Source organism: Protopterus annectens, chromosome 14.part0 (assembly GCF_019279795.1).
Source record: "Protopterus annectens isolate FY-2018-M chromosome 14.part0, PAN1.0, whole genome shotgun sequence".
Classification (NCBI taxonomy): Eukaryota; Metazoa; Chordata; order Ceratodontiformes; family Protopteridae; genus Protopterus; species Protopterus annectens.
In genome coordinates, this window is record NC_056748.1 from 148,211,848 (window position 1) to 148,228,760 (window position 16,913).

General features: G+C 40.6%; 1 protein-coding gene across 1 annotated transcript in view; it reads right to left on the reverse strand.

The window, feature by feature from the left end:
• Positions 1-16,913, reverse strand: part of FHIP2A (FHF complex subunit HOOK interacting protein 2A) — a 1,458,394-nt gene that overhangs the window by 153,782 nt on the left and 1,287,699 nt on the right. Inside the window, exon 14 of the mRNA XM_044055532.1 lies at positions 2,273-2,376. Within this exon, the coding sequence (XP_043911467.1) occupies positions 2,273-2,376 (104 nt within the window). The remainder of the gene's footprint in view (positions 1-2,272; positions 2,377-16,913) is intronic.

Consider the following 16,913-nt stretch of genomic DNA (forward strand, 5'->3'; position numbering starts at 1 on the left):
TACTTATTCTTTTCAAATGACCTCTTATATTCATTTTTGTTCTTTTCGGATGGAGACTAGAATAGTGTAAATACGTATTATTCTGAAAATTATTTTTATATATTTTGGATATTAATCTATTTTCTTTATAAATAGTGAGGTCCAAATAATTCTGTCCATATCATAATTGTACGAAATTTTAAATATGGGCATACATTTATATACTTTAAAAAGTCTTCTAATACATTAATTGTACCCCTCCCTATTAAAAAATCATCAATAAAACGAACCATCTTCACTATATAATTTTTAAAAACACTATCTAATATATTAGCTGTCTCCCATCCTTGCATAAAAACATTTGCATAACTGGGGGAAAGGGCTGAAACATTAATATGTTTTTTTTTTAGGTGGTTTTATCATGTGACAAGGCAATGCAGGTGAGGATAGGGTAATGTATCATGTGATTTTATAATGTAAGTATTTAATGTGTGGTACTTATTGTTTGATTTCAGTCTGAAGAAGTCTCAGTGTGAGTTAAAGGAGATGAAAGCACTAACTGGAAGTATTGTCTTTTACCATTTTGTGCATTATAGTGAGTCAGTGATCATACAGATACTGCATTTTGTTTTATTTTCTGTTTTTTCAGTTATTGTTTTATCAGCTGCTTTTGGAGTGTTTGTGCTAAGTTGCAGTTTGTTTCTGTATGGAGAACCGAGCCCTTCCTGGAACGAGCTTCACGGCATTACCAGAAAGGTGTATGTTGAATGACATACCCATGGGATCCTTTATTGTGAATCACAAAAGAACCAGTAGTTTGCTAATAGGAAGCCAAAAGAGGGCGAGCTTAAGTACTAATACTAGTGAAAACATCCTTAACGGGTGCCTTGCTACACCTCTAAACCCATTCAACACCAGTAATGATGTTTCAGTACCTGTGACAACTGTGGTTAACTATAATGAACAGTTTAAAAATCTTGAGAATGATTTGGTGCTGCTAATTCGCTTGCAATGAGATAACCTGTTTTTCGATAATTGTTTAACAAATCAACAAGTCCCTAAAGGACTTAAGAGTATTGAAACTGCCTGCCGGAAACAATTTACCAAAAGATTTAGTAGCTAAATGGCTCGAAATTAATCAAAGAGCCAGGATGCAGTACATGGAAGTACTCACAATATGAGTAAACTTGAGTCAATAACTGAAAGAGTCAAGAATTATGGTAGGCTTAAAGAAGCAACCTCAGCCGATAATTTCAGAAGTAAGATGTGTATCATTCAAGATAATCTGATCAAACTGAATGACATATTAAGCAAAAGGAAAATAAAAAATATCAGAGACCTGAGAGACTATGCAGGGGGAGTGGCCTCGGCATATGGGCTGCAATTGCGGAGTGAGAAATGTGTTAACGAAATGACGGAAGATGTAAATACAGGAAATGAGGCTGAGGGAAACGTAGTGAGAATGTCAGAGGGACTGAATAGCAAACCAGCTCTCAAGGCTGGTAACGTAGCTAATGAAACAGCTAAAGCAAACGAAAAACAAGCTATGGCTAATGTCAAAAGTTCTGAAAACGTAGTTTGCTTTCAATTGAATTGTACAAGTTATAGGTCACATTAAAGGTGGGAAAAGTTTTGAAATTATTTATTGTGGCCTCATTTTTTTGTCACAAAAGCCTGGCATTTTAACAGGGGTGTGTACACTTTTTATATCCACTGTATCTCTTAAAAAAAAATAGACTCACCGCACTACAGAACACAAGCTGGAAATGCAACATACTAAGAAGCCCCAAAGACACAACAGTTAAAAGACAGTCATTTTTACTAATTTTAACCCAAATTTCCCATTCACCTCTTCCTGACCAGTAATGACAACATCAGCCTATTAGAGCCACGACAAGACTGAATGACTAGGCATGTCTGTAAACAGCAGCAGGAAGAAGGCAGTTCCTACATCCTGAAAGCATGCAACACCTCTCAATAAAACAGCACCAGGAACAAGGCAGTTTAAAAGGCACCTGTTCCTGATGTTACAAAGCTGCTTCCCTGCAAATACTAGAACAAGGTCACACATCTCCATCGTGCAGATCCCAGGGGTCTTGAGTTTTTAATAACATCCTTATCTTCTGTGTGCATCATCTGAATAACAGGCAGTGAAGTTACTACACTTTCAGCAGCAGTTATGGTAAAGGTGTAACACCTCTCAGTGACTCAAAATAAATGACATACTAACATCTTAATGATACATTAACAAGACCTGAACTGACCCACCAGAAAGTTTTACTTATCCACTTACACAGGTCCTTCTGGTTCCATTCCCAGCAATCTTTTTCTGACCAGCAGAAGTTTTGGAGTAAAATCTGGGATACGCTGTATTCTTACCATGAGGTCTCCGACAACCTATAAAATTAACATAAAACAGTGAAACTTGTGTTTTTAGCCAGCAACTTAAGCAATACTATCAAGGTAGACATGGTGCAGAAAAACAGGGAAAAGTGAAAGTTGTGTGTTGCAGCTGCCTGTCTAGAACAGCTCTTCCATACTTTCACACTAACAGACTTACGTCAAGAATGATTAAAAGCACCAAAAGAATGATAGAGCAGGAGAAATATCTGAAATACAGTGTTATCAACCACATAACTAAACAAACAAGTGGTATAAAACCCCTGCCAAGCACGTGAGACAAAGATACAAATAAGCCAAATAGACATGATCAAGTCCTATCTTTTGCTCAGCCAACTAAAGTCAAAAAGGCGGCAACAATCTAGGCTGCACAGTTATAGTCCACAAGCCTGAGTTACTAGATCTTACTCTTCCAACAGCAGGAAAGATTTTTTTTTTTGTCTTTTAAGCCAATATTGAGAAATGTGGTGCCTGACAGTGGGATTTTACTTTTTTGTTTGGGTCCATATTAGCGGTTTGCTATATAGTGAGTGAATGGGGAACTTGCAGTGTTCCAAATGTTAATTTCCTGTTTCTATTGGATGTTTTCTAATTTTTGCCTATCTTTTTTCATGCTATAATACATGGCTTTCCACACGTTTGTACTGAGCTTGACCACTGTAACCCACAATAAACAGTAGCATGTGGGCACCTGTTCTCTTTATCCTACACCAGGAGATTTGCAATCTAGCCCCACTAATAGCTGCACACTGCAAATCAGCTCACAAGTCAAAGCATACAACTGCAGCACCTGGACTTGTAGTTAAAAACCTTAAATAACTGTGTAAAATGCAGCACCTGACAAATTCGGTCAAATAAACTGTGGCACCTGAACATGTAGTTACAAATCTTAAACAGCACACAATGTGCAGGAGACACCAAGTAAGTGCAAACACTTAAACAAAGGAGTGCAAACACAAACTAACAAGATGTACTGCCGCAACTGTCGGACCCTCATTAGTTCAATCTGAACACAAACCAGTCACCTTCGAGCTGGCACTAACATTAGAACTCACAAAAGGTGAAATCACACTAAAATAAACTCCACCAAGGCAAACTATACCCTCTTTTTTAATTTCTCCAAATCGTTTGGGTTTCTAATACCATGATGGGAAACAACCCCATTCCTAAGTCAAAGTACGATTAAAGTTCTTGAAATTAGTATTATTTCACTCTTTGATGTCAGCCAAAAGTGCTCTTCACAGCACCTGCAATGTGCCCAGTAATGACTCCTTCTTGTGTTCGTATGGAGTTGCATGTATTGGTAGCATATCTAAATATGATTGTAGACTTTTTTTTATAAGACCCATTGCTCCTACTACTACTGGAAATATCTGTGTATTTTTCTTCCACAATGCTCTCGTTTCTGCTTGCAAATCCTGATATTTTATGACTATGTCTCTCTCTGTACGCAGGACACTTCAATGATCAATGCTACTTTTGTTTTCTTTTCTTGGACCACTATATCCGGTTTTTCAGCATCTATTTTTTGAACTGTTGGTAATGGATGATCCCATGTGATCAGCATTTTCTATGATGCTTTGTGGCTCTTGTTTCCAGAGTTTTGCAGCCACTTCAACCATAATGTTTGTACAATTCCCAGTGCAACAGTCTCGCCACATTTTTATGCCTTCTGCCATTAGTACGTCACAACCAGCAATGAGGTGTGCAACTGTTTCCAATTATGTTTTATAAAACCTACATTTGTCTCTCTCTCCCACATGTTCAATGGACTTTGTAAACCAACATGTACATAACCCACTATCTTGTGCTCCCAATATTAACCTTTCATCTCTTGGTTTGAATTCACCGCTCCTTAACCATTCCTGCATTTGTTTTGATCAACATGAGGTTCTTCCAGACGTTTTCTATACTTGCAACTATATTTATGCATTTTTGCCTTGTCATCTGGTCCTTCACCTTATAGGTTCATAGGTGTGTACTAGGCTAATGACCCTGAAGCCTTTAAAAGGCTAGCCCATAGAATTTCCTTGGCATTTTGCCACCAAACTTTAGTTCCCAGTGCCTCTATCAAGTAAGGCCACTGAAGTGATCCCCGGCGTGAATTCTCTATTTCCCATCCATTCATCAAGATTTCTCTTGAAGAGGGCCAGTGAAGTGCTCTGCTTGACATGTATGGGAAGTTTATTCCAGAGCATGGGCAGTCGCTGGGTTAAGAACCTGTCCCTCCAGCATGTTCTGCTGATTGTGGTGAGGTCTCTGGAACATGTGGCATGGAGAGATTGGGATTTCTTTAGATGTAGCATATTTAACAGTGCTGGGTCAGACATGACTTTGTAGGTCAAGCAGAGATCGCCTCTAAGCAGGCGATATGAGACAGAGAATAGCTGGAGTTTTTTTTGAGTATGTCTGCATAAGGCATGTGTGTAAGGCCTCTTTGTGAGGTACTTTTGTGGCCTCTCCAGCTGTTGCAGGTGTCTATTGAGGTACATGCCAAATGGGGCATTATACTCTATAATTGGTCTAATGAGGGAAGAGTAGAGAGAGAGACAATTACTTCCTTCTTCCTAGATGTAAAACCCTTTGTAATGAGATGTGCCACACAGAAGGATTTCCTGACCACAGTGGCAATGTGGTTGTCAAAGGAGAGGCTGCTATCAACCTGTGTTCCCAGATCTCGTATAACGCCTTCGGTGTTCAGTGGACTACCATCGATGTGGTAATTCATGGGCACCAAGTTTTTTCCAAAGGGAATGAGAATGCATTTTTTGGCATTGAGCTTAAGGCCATGGTTTTGACACCAGTTGTTGATTTCAGTGAGGCCTTTCTGTAGAATATTTAAGTTGTTTGGGGAGTTAATAATGGCTCCCAGCAATAGTCTGTGAACTTTGTCAGCCAGAGTCCCTGTCTGTTGGCTTAGACTTCACAGAAGTAGATGCCAAACAGAAGAGGACACAGGACCGATCCCTGTGGGACTCCACTCGTGACTGGTCAGCAGTCTGACTTGAGTCCTCTACCTTCATGGTGTGGGTTCTATCGGTGAGCCAATTTGCAACTCACCTAGTGATATAGGGATTAATGTCTAATTTAGTGAGTCTATCTATAATTCCTGAGTGGGGAATGGTATCAAAGGCCTTGGCTAGATTGAGGTAGGCTGTATGAACTACCTTGCCATCATCCACAGCTCTGGTGACTGACTCAAAGTTGTCATCCAGACTGAGCTGGCATGATCTGCTCTTCACAAAGCCAAATTGCATGGGGTTCAGTATTTGGAGGTTCCCTATATCACTATTTATAAGGTCCATGATGAGGCGCTCCATGGTCTTGCATATCAGACTAGTCAGGCTAATGGGGCAGTAGTTCCCAGGGTCTGTAGTTGCTTCCCCTTTATGTAGTGGGATGACTGTAGCAATGTGCCATTCGGCAAGGACAAAGCCTGAAGTGAGGCTGTGACTGAACAGGGCACACAGGTATGGTGCCAGTTCACATTGTAATTCATGTAAAACACAGTCAAGGATATTGTCAGGCCCCATGGATGCCGTATTCTTGGCCTTGGACAGTGTGGTTTTAACCTGTGCAGCAGTAACACTGGGTACTTGGCATTCCTCTGGTAATGTGATTGGTCATTTGGGGGGGAGAGAGGGGTAAAGTTGGCACTGATTCTGTTGGCCAGTATGCTGGCAATATCAGTTGGTTCGGTATAGGAAGTACCACTGTGCAGTAGCTCAGAGGAAATCTGGGTACTGCCATGTAGATTCTTGACATAACTATAGAAGGGCCTTGTGGTTGTCTTTACTATCTGCTGCAATTCTGTTTTCATAGCTAGCTTTACAGAATTTGATGAGGGATCTCAACTTTTTGTTGAGGCTAACAAGGGAGTTTTTCCAGTCTTTGGACTTCACCTTTTTCTGCAACAGTTTTTTCCTTCTGTTGTAGGGTTTGTTTATGGCAGGGGTCCACCAGATTGACTTCCTTTTTTTGGAGGAGAGCGCCTTGGTTTTGTTGGTTATGGCCAGTTCCATGCATTTGTGTACGTGTTCGTACAATGCTTTGGTGTATGATTCAGCAGTCATGCACCTATTTTCCATTTGCAAGGGCAACGAGAAGTTAGCCACCTCTGTTTTTAGAAGCCCAAAGTTGACTTTAGAGAAGTTTTTCACAGTGGTTACCTTTGCTGGGGGTGTGGGTGGGATGTGGATTTCCATTGTGATTAGTTTGTGGTCAGATCTCACCCGGGAGGAGTTGGTTAATGGTGCAGAGCAACAGTCATCCATGTTAGCAATAACCAGGTCAAGGATGTTGCTACCTCTGGTGGGGGTAAGAATGAGCTGATCCAGGGCACTGGAATTAATGAATTCCAAGAAATGTAGGGCAAGTGCATTGGTACACGAGTAGTTTTCCCAGTTAATGGAGGGGTACTTGAAGTCGCCCAGTATGAGGGTGTTGGGTTGGACCTTAATATTTTTCAGGGTGCTTAGGAACATGGAGTTAGAGTCTTAGGACAGGCAGGGGATCTATAGCAGGCTACAACCTGAATCGCTGTCTTACCCAGTGTTAGCTGTACCTGAAGTATTGCGGATGTGTTATGTTGGGCTACTAGTCTGGAGGTGTGTGCATCCTTTATGAATATGGAGACACCACCAGCTTTAGAGCTTCAGTCCAAGTTCTGGGGCCGAAAGGTGTGGAATGAGTTATAGGCTGGTAGCGTCTCTAGTTACTGCACATATGTCGATGTTTTCCATTTTGAGAAGGGATTTGAGCGAGTGCATCTTGAGATTTAGATTTCTAGCACTGAGTAGCATGACCCTCAGATCGCATTTTTGTGTAGCTGTTATGGTGGTAATTTGGTCTTTAGACTATTGCCTAAAAAAGTCACTATAGGGGTGGCAAGAGCCTTGGTCAGTATCCAGAATCCCAGGGGTGTCAGATGCAGGCTATCTTTGGCAAAGCATCAATGTCCATAAATCATGTCATCCCACGCAGACAGATACTGGATCCCCTTAGAATGACACCAGAAACTTAGCCAATTGTCAAAGTCAATCATTTTCTGACTGCATTGTGGAATCATTCTGGGCGATGGTAGGATGCTACTCAGGGCTAGGGTCACACCCGCCTGGGCTACATGATCCGAGAGCTCCTCCATGTCTCTTTTCATATAGTCCAGAGAGGTACGTCTCAGGTCATTCACACCAACATGGACAATGACAGGGTCATTTTTGCACCTGTTGTGGAGTGACCTATGTGGATCCTGGCACCCGACAGACAGTTGACTGTTACCTTCTCCTTATTCAACCTAGTGGGTTGGACATCAGTGTGCCTCACTATAAAGTCACCTATGAATAGTATATTGGGCAAGCTGTTTTGTCTTAGGGGCTTTGGTTGAGTGGCACACCGTTTAGGTGGGCTATGTGTTAAGTAGTTTGTGCTGTGTTGTGGTGGTCTAGTGCGTTTCTGCCTTGGAGATCTCTGCTGTTTGTCTAGATTTCTAATGAGAGCCTCCGCAAAGGTGAGTCTATGGTTGATGACATAATGGTTAAGGTGTTTACCCTAAAGACACAAGGTGCAGGGTTTGATTCTCTCATGGGGTAACTGGCTAGGCTTCAAATGGCCCAAAAGGGCAGTTAGCCTAGTATGAACCTATGAACCTATGTGAGAACAGTGATGGTGTATGTTTTGGAGGGCTATGGTTTCCAGCTGGTGTGGTGCAAGTACTGACCTTCTCCTCCACTGGCTATTCCATTCTTGGTTGGAGAGTGCATATCTTCCAATTTGGAAATAAAGGTGCATCCCTCACAAGTCTAAGTGTTTGGGAGGTAGGAGGAGAGGGCTGTCCGTGTACATGAGGCAGTTGCTACAGTGCCTCAGGATGACCAGGTTAATAGGAGAAAGCACAGGGAATTGACCTTTGGACATGCCTGGAGGGGTGGGCAATTAGTAAGTATTGAAGAGGTTTCCTTATGGAAAGTTTAGTGCTGGTAGCAGTTTGTGTGCTACAAGATATCTGAATGAAGTGCTAGACTTAATAAGCTAGTTAAAGTACAGGAGAGAAGAGAATTAGCAAGATCTAAGGGAAAATTTAAAGAGCAGACTTTCTGGCACCGGTAACAGTTTACCCTAGCTTAGTGGCACTGCTCATCGCGCAAACATGGACGTGTAAGGCAGAAAGTTAAAAGGGACAGAAATACAGCCCAAATGGCCAATAAGGTACAATTTCAGAGGTGGAAACCACTCCTCTTGCAGTAGATAGGCTACTCAGTGCTTACCACTCCCACTGATAAGCAGAAAGGCTTCCCTCTATCACAGAAAGGTCTGGGGAACTCAAACTACAATACAGTCCTGAATACAGCAAATCTGTATCCGAAAACAGAAAAAGGTGGGAAAATGAGCAAGCAAGCTAGAACTTTTTTTTTCTTTTTCCATTTAACAGTAAAAATACACTTAAAGCAGCAATTAAATAACTTTAAACACAGTGGGGGCTAGCACACGAGTGTGTAGCTTAAAAACAGCAAATCCAATAAAATTAAATGCAATAAAGTAAAAAAAAACAATTTAAATAACATGCAGTAGGCAATATTAAACAGTAATAAGTAAAACTGAGATACTTAGAATCAAACAAAGTCTCTCTTTCTCCTTTCTGTTGCTCGTGTAGTCTGCAGGACGCCAAACGGGATCCACAGAGCTAAAACAAGAGAAAACCCCTTCAAACATGGGCTTTTAAGGCAAAACGTTAAAAGGGATAGAAATGCTGCCCAAATGGCCAATAAGGTATAATTTCAGAGCTGGAAACCACTCCTCTTGCAGTAGATAGGCTGCTATGTGTTTACCACTCCCACTGATAAGTAGAAAGGTTTCCCTCTATCACAGAAAGGTCTGGGGAACTCGGAAACTAGAACACAGTCCTGAATACAGCAAATCTGTATCCATACTATTATATTCTTTTGTTTTTTGGCACATTCAGTTGCTGCCTAGTTTTTATCGACTTGTTTGATTTCCATTCCTGCTTATCGGTGATATGCTTCTGCTAGTCTAATCAGGGAAGTCATCTTAGATTTATTCTCTTCATGTTTCACAACTTTCACTGCATTTGGGTCTTGTGAGGTCAGCAGATGTGTTTGGAGTCCCATGATTGCAGATCAGTACATGTAATCTATTTCAAGGAGGCTCATCCCTCCTTCAGAATGGGGAATATATAATCTTGGTATGCACTGATTTTTTATAAATGATTTGGTCAGCATGAAGCATCCTTTTGTTTTCCTACCTAAACTATCCAACACGTTTTGGGGCCAGTCATTCCAAAACTCTAAATTAGGAAAGGAAGAGCAAACTGGTTAATAGCTTGGATTTTGTTCCTAGATGTCAGGATTAATTTAAGTCTTCTAAAGTATTCCATACAAAGTTTTATTCGCATTTGCTCATGTTTTATTGTTGATACTTCATCAGTTCCCAAATATTTATTCACTCCCTCTTGCTCAAGTCCTTTTGTATCACATTATTTCCCCAAACTGATGTTTTCTTGGTGCTGCAGTTTTCCTGCTTTAAAGGTTGCTTTTGCACATTTATCAAGACCAAATTACATTCTTGTATCATCTGAAAAAGTTTTGACAACTTGCAGTTGTACTTTCAGTTCCTCATCTAATGAGCTATACAGTTTCAAATCATCGACAAAGAGAAGATAAGTCTTTACACTGTTGTTTTCTAGGAGCCAAATTACAGCCATAGCCTAAGCTGTTAAGTAGACAGCTTAATGGGTTAAAGGCAAGGCAGAACAGCAGCGGTGACCGAGAGTCACCCTGGAATATCCCCCTTTGAATTTTTATACCTGGGATAACTATCTGTCCTTTATGATTGCTTAATTTCAAAGTGGTCTGCCACTGTTTCATGGTCACTGAAATGTAGACGATTAGTGTAGGGTGTATCTTATACATTTTTAAGCACTCTTTTATCCATGAATGTGGGATACTATCAAATGCTATTCTGTAGTCAATCCATGCCATACTTACATTCTTCCCCTTTTTACAGTTCTCCATTGTGACTTTACTTAACAGTAAATGATCCTTTGTTCCATATGACTTTCTTTTATTGCCCTTTTGTTCAATAGCCATAATTGAGTTTTCTTCCAAATGACTATAGACTCTGTCGGCATCACTTCCAGTGTAAAGTTTATACGTTGTCAGAAGGCAAGTTACTGGTCTATAATTTTAGGGTAGCTTGCAGGTTCACTATTAAGTAGGAGTATTGTTTTTCCTGTGGTTAGCCAGGTTGGTGTCTGCTCAGGAAGCGCATATAAACAGTTCTTACTCATGGCTAAATCTTTATGCAAAGGTGTTAATACTTTTAAGCAAAAGTTAGGTACTACATCTGGGCCTGGGGGGTTTCAATCAGAGGCTTTTCTTAACTTTGTTTCAATCTCTCTGGCTATTACTTCATCCCATTTCATATCCTGTACATTTTAACTTCTTATTCTTTCTTTTACTACTTCTATCCATTTAGCATCCTTGTTATGTTCCAAAGGATCTTCATAGATACTTCTCCAAAATATATCCATTTCTTCTTTTTTTTTGGTGGTCTTTCAATTTCTTTTACTTTGTTTCCCAATTCTCTATAAAACCTTTTTGGGTCATCAATAAATTCTTTATTTTGTACTTTTCCTTTATATTTATTTGTGTATCTTCTAAGTTTTTCCTCCTCTGCTGAGATTTTTAGTTTATTTGTGATAGTGCATGACAGATCCTGCATTGCTTTTATCACCTCTATCTTTCTAAGTATTTTTGTTGATCTACTCCTTCTTCTATACTCTTCTAACAGTGACACATCTTGCCTTAGTTGTTTTTAGTTTTCTATTATTTGGTACTTCCATGATGATATTCAATTTCTCCCTCCTCTCCCTCACTACCCTGTGTTCTTGTGGTTGAACTTCCTCAGTTATTAATTCAGCTGCACATAATATATCCTGTTTACTTCTGCTATTTTGCATGGCTCTCTATGGACAGTCCTAATTACTGTGCTCATTTTTTTTACTTTATCAAACTTCTGACTTTTTGGGTTTTAGTGACCTTCCGCACTGTGGTGGTGGTTCTGCGGTAGCATTGTCGCCTCACAATAAGACGTTGTCCTGTTCGATTCTCAGCTACAGCGTCTTCTGTGTGGGAGACATGCGTGAATGGGCGTACCTTCGTTGAAGGTTGTGCATCAGGGCTGGCAACTTGGCACGTAAAATTCTACTGCCAATCATTAGCGGACCGGAGTTCCGCTGTGGCGACCCCTAAAAGCCAAAAGACACAACAACAACAACTGACCTTCTGCAATCTATTTCTTTCATTGATCTTAATATGTCTATCTAGCTCTATTAAGTCAAGCAACTATTCTCTTAGCTCGTTTTCTTCTAAACTGAGGGCACATTTTTTATTTTCCATTTCTGCGGGCATTCTATAGAAAGTTGTATTGCATCTTCCTGTGGCACATTCTCTTCAATTTCATCCTGTGCCATCTATTGCTCTGTCATGTAAGGACTCACTGGCCTATCACTCCTCAACATTAACTGTGTCAGAGTTTCCACAGTTTCCGGTTCCTTCCCTTGCCGTCCAGCTTCAAGTGAATGTTTATACTCGTTTCCTGTGGAAGGCGCCAAAATATCTTCATATGACATCTGACCAATTGCTTCCCATTCTACTGGTTTCCCCTTAATTTAGAGTTCCATTGCTCTATCCTTTTGTGGTGTTTTCTGAAACAGATTTTCTACACTGAACCCCTCACTTTGGAGGTACTCCATAACCTCAGTTTCTATTTCTTTAACTCCTCCAGTACTGATTTCCTTTTCTACATTTCTTCTTGTCTTGTTTTTTTTTTTGTTTTGTAAAGTTTTCCATGTCTGGATTCTTTTGCCTGTATTTCTCTTCAAACATCTTTGGTGCTGCTCTTTTTGTATTGATTAGTTTTGCTTTCTCCTTTGTATAGATATTACACCACATAGTACTTTTCCATTACACCCCTACCACTTTGTGTTGGTCTGCTTTTCGCATATTTCATTCGGCCAGCACTTAGGTTTGACAGGCTGAACAGTTTCATGCTCCTTGTCTTTCAGAAAGTACAAAGTGATGCCAAACTTGCTGTTCTTTCACGTTTTGGGTGAATCACAGTAAAATAAAAATGTCCGATTGTGGATCTTTGTTAATTCGCTTCCCCCTTTTGGCTTTGTCCACAATTATTAAGCCAATTAGAAGAATTGAGAAGCATGACTTGCTTATAATTTGTGCACCTTTGCTGAATGCTACGGCATGCTGAATGCTGCAAGTGAAGCTCTGGTCGTACTGTGTTGGTACAAACCCGCAAACGAGCAGATTTCATTCACGTAATGTTTACAGGAATGGAAGAATGACTTATTTTTATCAAAAGTAATACTGTGTTGCTGCTTATATTAACCCATTAAGTGAAATGTTCTCTTACATTTAATTAAGAAAGCATGCATGCATTACATGCATGTGTATATGCGGTCTACCTGACAGGGATTAATCCCCATCTGTACTGTAAAATGTCAAATAGAAAATAAACATAACCAAAACGGTATGACAAGAAACGTACACTTCTAGGAATCTGTTTTGATGGACTGTTTTATAAATTAGTAAAAGCGAGAGGAATGAAAAATCCTAAACAGGAAAACCAAGTAATGGCTAAAGGCAACGGAAACAGAATGTGAAATCATAAACTAACGGAAAACCTCCCACAGGGAACAACAGCTCTGCAAGGACTGGAAAGGGAAAGATGATCCCATGGGCAGGACTGCCTGTGTATTACCAAGTAACCTCACCATTGGCAGGTAACTTTTGTAATGTTTAAAATTACTGTCCAAAGCCAGGAGCTTCATTTAAGGAGGCTTCGTTTATGATAGACATACTTTCCCTTTAATATTGCAAATGTAGAAAGGTGGTCGAATAACACATTGCGACAAGTGGTAGGGGTTTCACAGAAATAGCTGTGAATGTTACATTCATTACACATGAAATATACATGAATACCTTCTGAGTATTTCTTTATAGTTTGTCTTTGTCAGTGGTATAAGAATACCGGCAAAATACAGTAGAGCGAAGTGGTAGGTGTTTAAAGGAAAAGTACCCACCATATTAACTCTCTTTTTCTTTCCCATAGCTATATTTCTTTTCAGACATCTCCTGATCTTCCTGTTTCTCCTTACTTTGGGGACTCGTTCCATCATGCTGTGATGTTACATGTGTTAGACCTTCTACACCAGATCCTTCACTTCGCAGCCACTCCGTAACTTCAACATCTATTTTTTTTTAACTTCTTCATTACTGATCTGCTTTTCTACATTTCCTCTTTGTGATTTTTTTTTTATTGTGAAGTTTTCCATGTCTGGATGTCTTTGCCTGTATTTCTCTTCAAATACCTTTGAGGCTGTCTTTTTATGTTGATTAATCTGGCCTTCATCTTTGCATAAATACTGCATCATATCAAATCTTGCTTTCTTTCCCACGTCTATATTTCTTTTCAAAAATATCTAGGTTTTGTTGTTTATATTTTCGCACTTCCCCAGATGATTCTTTTTCCAAACAGATCAAAGTTTTTTGGTGTATATATTGTTTTTTCAAAAATCTGTTGTATTAATGACCACACATTTTTATTTGAAGCTTCTGACAGTTTTTCTTGTGAAGTACTTTTCTTTCCACTAATTTATCGCTTAATCTTTTTGTATATCCCATGTCTGGAAATTCTGGGCTTTTTGCATGCAGCAGACTCGCTCTTCCTATGAACCTATTAGGTTCCTGGCCCAGAGACTCCCCAGACTCTGGAATAGACTGCCCATACATGTCAAGCAGAGCGCCTCTTTGGCCCTCTTCAAAAGGAACCTTGATGATTGGATGGGAGATAGGAAATTCACCCCGTGGATCATGTCAGTCATCCTGCTAGACAGGGCTCCAGGGAAGTAAATACTGTGAGAGGAAATAGCCAGGGAATTGTTATGGCTAGGCTTGTATAGGCCTTAGGGCTGATAGCCTAGTACCAACCTATGAACCTTATCTGGTCTCGCTTGGTCCAGACCGACCTCAGGCAGGTTAAACAAATGACTGGCTAATCAGAAAAGCATATAAAATAGCATTTATAGGTTATAAATCCGCTAGAATAACAGGATTTGTGTTAGTATGCATTCTTCTAAAGAATATGAAGTCCATTTTTCTAAAGAATATGAAGTCTAAAACTCAAATGTTTGTCATTATTTAGCCTAGAGGAGGCAGAAGTACTGTTCTTGTCTGTTGCCTTTTGCTAGGGCTATGGCAGAAATTTGATGGCCTGTTAGAGAGAGGCTGGATAAGAGGGAGTCGACTGTAATAGTAACCCCACATAATTTCTTTCTTATCCTCAATAGTCCTCCCTATCGTCCCTATGGCTCTTCTTTGGATTATCAGTTTTTGTGAATTTTGTGAACTGCTACTTCCTTCTACAACAGGAGAGCCATCCTCCCGCTGGGCCTGGTCCCTTTGTAGGAATGTTTCCGTATTTTGAGGATTCTACACCATCATCTTTTCCATCCCTGGTACCAGTGCACCTACCAGGATTGGACAGTTTTTTATCCTGGGTCTTGTGCACCCAGCTATCTTTTTTTAATTTTTGACTTACTTCTGTCCATGATATATGCTACATAAACATAGTCTATATATCAGTGTCGCCTTGGTGAGATTTTGTAGAAAACAGGGTCCACCTTGTGAAGGTACTCCCCAAAACTTGAGGATGAGTTCAATTTCAGCATTACTACTCTCCTTTGCTTGCTGACTTTTCATCTCTCTATTCGGACCCCAGACTAAAAAGACTCCACCAAGGCAAACTGTACCCTCCTATGTGAAGGTATAAATGCATTTCAAGCCCCACCCCCAGCTGGAAGTGGTAACTACTCAGAAGCTTACACTAAAGCCCTGTACAATCACTTGTATAAGTGTATAGACTCAGCTGTACCAGAAAGAATCAAAGCCAGAGCCCCAAGTAAAAACAAGCCACCATGGTGGACATCCGGCATCAACAAACTTTACAATAAACGCAAAAGGTTGCTGTCCAAACAAAGGGAGGCCACAACGATGGAAAAGCATCTTCAGCATCAACAGGCAAATGTGACAACGTGTCAAATCCTCTAAGGGCTTCTTTGAGAGAAACATAGCAAGCACAGCCAAGAATAACCATAAGGCCTTTTACAGCTACATAAGTAACCTAAATGAAAGGACCCAAATATCTGCAGAACTAGTGGCCAATGGTATTTCACGCACTGACCCCACAGAGATGGCAAACCTGCTAGAGGGATAGGTTTGGAAAACATTTCACTCCCGTATCCCCTTTAAACTTATCGCAACCTTCCCCCACCCATCCCTACATATCTGAAGAGCATGTTATCACAGCCTTGTCCACGGCAAAAATCACAGCCTATATGGGTCCAAACGGCATCCCAGGCTGCCTTTCAAACAGGCTAAAAAATGAACTAGGATTACCATTAAGTATTATTTTCAATCATAGCCTAACCACAGTTTTTGTTCCTGCGGAATGGTGAACATCAACAGTTATGCCCCTCCACAAAGGTGGCCTAGCAACAGACCCAGGGAATTACAGGTCCATAAGCCTGACCAGCCTCATCTGTAAGGCCATGGAACATATCATTATGGACCTCATAAATAAAGACAAAGGTGACCTCCAAACCTTGGATCCAACCCAATTTGGCTTCGTCAAAGGCAGAGCCTGCCTATTAAATCTGGTGGATTTCTTCAAAAATGTGACCAGGTCCACTGACAAGGGCAAATCTGTGCACACAGCTTACCTCGACTTGGCAAAGGCTTTCAACACAATCCCACACTCGGGCATTACCGATAAACTTAGCAAACTGGATGTAAACCCCTTTGTTGCAAGATGAGTTGCCAACTGGCTCACAAACCAGACACACACTGCCAAAGTGGGTGACGCCACATCAACCAGCAGACCTGTCACCAGCGGGGTGCCACAAGCTCAGTGCTGGGCCCCCTACTGTTTGGTATATACTTTTCAGACACTCAGGTCAAAACTAAAGGGTTGTGGCTGACCAGGTTTGCAGACGTCTGCAAACTGGATGCAATTACTGCATCCCTAAATGATGTCAGTATAATCCAGGAGGGTCTTACTCAGACCAATGACTGGTGTTTTGGTCACGGTCTCATACTGAATGCAAAGAAATGCATCTCCACCCCCTTTGGCACAAACAATGTCCCTTCACACTATCAAATCAACAACAAAACAATAAGTACCAAAAAGTGGTAAGGGATCTGGGTTCACAAGTTGACTGCGACCTTAACTTTGACTACCATGTGCCTACTGAAGGCTTTCTATGTAGCACACTTGATTAGTAAAAGCATTGCCTCGTAAGCAAGAGGTTATAACTCCTCTATACTTGGCACTAATCTGGCCCATAATTGAGTACGACAGCCCACTCGGCATGTACCATACAAAGCACCTGCAGCAATTGGAGAGAACTCAGAGGTTTCTAAAAAAGAAGATCAAGGGACTTCTGC